The sequence below is a fragment of the Primulina huaijiensis genome, chromosome 3 (assembly GCF_012295235.1).
Source record: "Primulina huaijiensis isolate GDHJ02 chromosome 3, ASM1229523v2, whole genome shotgun sequence".
NCBI lineage: Eukaryota > Viridiplantae > Streptophyta > Magnoliopsida > Lamiales > Gesneriaceae > Primulina > Primulina huaijiensis.
The window spans coordinates 27,778,323-27,783,500 of record NC_133308.1 but is presented as its reverse complement, the minus strand read 5'-3'; the positions used below and the strand labels follow the sequence as shown (position 1 = coordinate 27,783,500).

The 5,178-nt window shown below is 30.9% G+C and overlaps 1 protein-coding gene across 1 annotated transcript; it reads left to right on the top strand.

Annotated features, from left to right (window-relative positions):
* Positions 1–860: 860 nt before the first annotated feature.
* On the top strand, positions 861–2,834 carry LOC140972359 (uncharacterized). Its single transcript, XM_073434804.1, has 5 exons — positions 861–1,579; positions 1,697–1,804; positions 1,898–1,963; positions 2,379–2,444; positions 2,565–2,834. The coding sequence occupies exons 1-5, from the start codon at positions 947–949 to the stop codon at positions 2,685–2,687; spliced, it is 996 nt and encodes a 331-aa protein (XP_073290905.1). The 5' UTR covers positions 861–946; the 3' UTR covers positions 2,688–2,834.
* The last annotated feature ends 2,344 nt before the right edge of the window (positions 2,835–5,178 follow it).

Here is a 5,178-nt window from a genome sequence, read left to right as displayed (position 1 = left end):
AGGGTTCCAGTTAAGTTGAAATTGACACTTGTGAAGAATCTGATAGACGTGGGCTACGCGAAAGAATCGCCGAAGGTTTTGCTGATTTCCCCCTTTTAAATTTTAATCTTACTCGAGTCCCCCATTTACTATAACCTCTGCCAGCCAACAATCCCCATACAATCATACAATATTTTAAATATCCCCTTCTTTAATAATTTGTTAAGTCCCATCGATTTCTTTTACACATTGCATAAAATTCTTTATTTACAGCATGCATCAAGATTCACTAAATGGTATTTGTTCCTTTTTTTTTTTTTGAGTATTTATGTTATTAATTGTCCAATAAATCATCCTATTTTTGTTTTAGGTTATCTAGTTAATCGAAAATTAGTTTTTGTAGTGTAAGTTGTCATTTTTTTGTTTTTAATATATGGAACGTCGATGTTATTCCTAATATTGATAATATGAATGACGCTGAATACCGTCACGTCAGCACTTCAGTAACAAAGGAATACAACATCAAAATGTCAACTTATTGGACGATACCGAAATTTTGACTATTTAAAAGATAAAACAAAAAAACTTGGCGATTTTGATAATTTTCATGAAATATAAGTCTTGTATAAAGAAAAATTTAAATATCGAGATGTCTATGTGCTCCCGTCATTCATTAGGCGAGGCCAGCCCATGTTGTGGCAGAATATAAACGATATTTTTTACTTGCCTAAGTATTAAAAGCAACGAGTGGCGGAACTGTTTCCAACCAAAGAAAATAATCAACTAAAGAAAGCAAAAAAAGAAATTCTTGTTCAAGTATTAATATATAGGGTAGAAGCCACAAAAGTTTTAGCACCTACTTTCTTGGATCCTAATATAAATTCTTCCTATAATTTTGAATCCTTTCTAGCTTCGATCTACTCTACTAATTAATTAACTCCTATTCGATCTCTCCATTCAAAAATCTATGGAACTTGCCAACAAGAATCTTTTGCCTAACGATTCAACTGCAGCTATAATTCAAGCTAGTGCATTTTATGAACACAACCTTGGAGTCCAACCACTTGTTCATGCTTCACAGAATTCCTCTAGGAAGATCTACGGCTACGATGAGAATCAAAAGAGGATTTATCTTGAGCCCATAAGCCCTGAAAAGGCATCCGGGCTCGCCAAGAATTTCCCATTAGGCAAATCTTCGGCGGTGTCTAGTCCAAGTAGTACAAATTCTAATGGAATATTAGGGTTTCCAGCTTCAACTTATAATCTACCGGAGGAGGATCCTTCTGTGATGAACTTTAAGCCGGGGTATGCTAATTTTATTCATGCTAATGGATCGTTTCTAAGCTTCGAGCAACCGAAAAATGAGGTTAGAAGAAGATTATACTCGAAGATGGTGAACCAGGACGATGAATACTCAATATGGGATGATGATTTGCAAACTAATAGCTACCTTAATATCCCCAAGTGCACCACCAGCCATGGCTTGCCGGAAACTTCCAGTAGCCACCACGCCGCTACCCACGTCTCATGGCTGAATGACCAAGATGAGAACACAGAACTAGGAGCACAAGTGGCTAGCAAAAATAAACGTCCTTCCATGGTAAAATTCAAACTGTTCCATTCAAGAAAAGCATTTATTATTATCAATATTCTGTCAACTAAAATCTTTCTCAGTATTATTCTCGATTTTTCCGATAATTGTTGATTCTTACAACAGGGAGAGAGTGAGCAAGCCCCAAAGAAGCAATGTGGTGTTGCTTCAAAAAAACCCAAATCACCAAAATCTGTATCCACAGCAAAGGATCCACAGAGTATTGCTGCAAAGGTAATTTATCCCTTCAACATTAAAATTATTTAGAAAGTTGATAAATATGCAAAATTGCGTAATTAGGCTAAATAATTGAATAATTGCGTATAGAATCGAAGAGAGCGGATCAGTGAACGGCTTAAGACACTACAGGATTTAGTCCCAAATGGTTCAAAGGTAAGGAGGATACTTCATTTTTTTTTTTTTACATATTGTTGTTTTCTAGGGAGGACCTTCAAAGATGAAACCATTCTTATTTTATTTTTCAAAATTTGCATTTAATTTTTTTATTTTAACATAAATTTTGACTTAAATAAAATTTCACCACCCTTAATTTTACATTTTCTTCATCTTTCATTATACGCATGAGTTACAAATTCGGATTAGTCAACCTAAATTCATGATTAGTATAATGAAAAATTAAAGTACTTTACAATCTACGTAAATTTCGAAAATATTTTCAGATCGAAGATTTATGTATTTTTAGTGCATATTTATAAAATTATATCTATTTTGAGATCATCAAAGCATATATATTGTATTCTTTTACAATCACATTATTTTTTTTAGAATTTTAATTTTGCATGTGCAGGTTGATTTGGTCACCATGTTAGAAAAAGCAATAAGCTACGTGAAGTTTCTCCAGTTGCAAGTGAAGGTATACATGCATAATTATCATAATTTACATCAAACTATATTTACCATGACATGAAATAATCTTTTTTTTTCCCCAATCTTAATTTTGTTTTGACTGGAAAATTGAAAATTAATGTCACAGGTTTTGGCAACTGATGAATTTTGGCCAACACAAGATGGGAAAGCGCCGGAGCTTTCTCAAGTTAGAGAAGCCATTGATGCCATCCTTGCATCTCAAAGAGACAGAAGTTCGAGCTCGAAATGACCAAAGGCGTCGTTATAATCTAAAAGATCATCAGAATAACTGCTAATCTTTCTTGTTAGTTTGTTTTCGGAAATGTTGGCTGTTCCATCATCGTTTAAAACTCATGAGATAACACTACTTGTCACATGATATTTTATGTCCTTAATAAGCTTTTTTTTTTTTCAAAAAAAAAAGTTATGCTGTATACGATGAATATCTTATAATACATATATGAGATGATATCTCATATAGCACCAAATATTTGGAAATTGAAAGATTTAATTGTGTGTATTCAAGAATGGATTTGATTACTACGAGAGGATCCATTATTCGCAAAAATTTTCCTATAGAAACTTTTGGTCATCTCATTGATCAAAATTTAGTCCAATTATCGTCAGAGTTCGTCAATTTAGTAAAATATATCAGCAATATTCGTTGTTATATGTTCATTTCGGTGAAAATCGGACTAAATGTGAAAAAATAATTTATTATATTAAGACAAATTTTATTAATTAGAAAACAAAAAACCTATGCATCCAACTAATTACAGGATGGTTTCAGAATTTTTTTCATGAATTTTATATTTAAGAATATTTTTTAGCCAATAATAATTACTTTGGTGAGTGGCTTCTTCTTCTTCTTCTTTTTTTTTGGCTTTATAAATCTCACTTTAATTAATATATATTTTCAAAACATAAAATATTACTAAACTCTATTTTATATGTGGCAAAAAATTGTGTGAGACGGTCTCACGGGTCGTATTTGTGAGACGAGTCTCTTATTTGGGTCATCCATGAAAAAGTATTACTTTTTATGCTAAGAGTATTACTTTTTATTGTGAATATGGGTAGGATTAACCCGTCTCACAGATTAAGATCCGTGAGACGGTCTCACATGAGACTCACTCTTTATATGTAGGTATGTGTATGTATATAAAAATAATCTTCAAATATTATGAAAACACCGTGGTCTTCAAATATCGAAATTTGCAACATTAATCACACTAGTTTCTACCTAATTGAACCACATGGTCATTCACAAGATGCTGAATTGTCCCAAAACCCCAAAAATTAATTAGTCAACGATATATGTTGCATTAATTAACTTGATTGTTCGTGTGTGTGTGTGTGTGTGTGATATATATATATATGTATACTGTAATTTCACGTGGTTAGAGAATTTTGGTGACATCGTCAACAAAATATAATAATACAACAATAATAAAATAGGTCCCATGGAATGATAATTGATCCAAATTGATGCACATTTCTTTCTTTTTTTGCCTTTTATTATTCCTTTATTAACTAACTATTAAAATATTTATTATTAAGCACTATTTGGTATCCAAGATGATATTCAAATATATCATTGTCGATTCAAATTTTACAATAGTTGAAGTTAAAAAATAACTATGTTGTCATTATCTTTAAATTTATCATATCATCATATTATCTCACTAGCCAAATGGTGTCTTCATATTGAAACCTATACATAATTACATTACATTAACGATATATTATTATCCCTTAGCACACATATGCATACAAATTTTTTTTTGTTAAATGATTTTTGTTGCTTTTAAGTTTATGATTTGTGATAACATTGTGTGCAATATCACAAGTGTCAAAAACATTTCATCCCGGATGGAGTTTCACACACACTGTCTGTGAAGTAATCAAACTTGAAATTTGAGTCGAAAGATACAAATACAGAACACGCTCTCATGGCGAACTATATAGCTAGCCCCGACACTCTCATTCACTTACATAATAAAACCATGTATAAAATTCTTACTCAGCAATGATTTATGACATGATCTTGATAGTTTAAATGATAATTTATTTACTAGATATAAATAAATAATTTAGTTGACTTAAATTCTATTTGTTTATTATTTTGTTTAATACGTTGCATGCATATATTGACAAAGATATATTTTGTGTCTTCGGAATATCTTGAAAACATTGAATTTTTCTTTTTTACTATTCAATAATTCTTATAATTTTTATTACACTGAACCAATCATTGAATGCATGTCGACTTTAATTAGCATGCATGCGAAAACTCGGTGTCCATTTTTCTGTCACTTTAATTTCATGTTATTTACAAGATTAATCCTTAACCACGTTCAATATATAGTTGTACGTGGAGCACACGACCATGATAATTATTTTTTTACTTGTATAAATATAATCGGAAGTCTAGAATTCACGCAGCTAGGTCGATTCTCATGTGATGGATCTTGACTTGGCCAATTAAAATTTTCCCATTGATTATATATATGTATATATATATATATATATATATATATATCGAATCGTGCACACGTATTTTCTATACATATAGTCGATATTCAAAAAAATAATTATTCAAAAAGACATATGTGTTTAGAATATGTTTGGATCGAGTCGTTGGATTTGAAATTATTTCAAATCAATTTTCAAATCCTATTCTTCCACCTAAACACTATATTAACTGAAATTTTATGCACATTTATTTATTTTTTATTAGA

Coding starts and splice junctions, on each gene's coding strand:
- LOC140972359 (XM_073434804.1), top strand. CDS start 947: ATGGAACTTGCCAACAAGAATCTTTTGCCTAACGATTCAACTGCAGCT. Junction 1,964..2,378: donor TAGTCCCAAATGGTTCAAAG/GTAAGGAGGATA, acceptor TTGCATGTGCAG/GTTGATTTGGTCACCATGTT. Junction 2,445..2,564: donor TTCTCCAGTTGCAAGTGAAG/GTATACATGCAT, acceptor TTAATGTCACAG/GTTTTGGCAACTGATGAATT.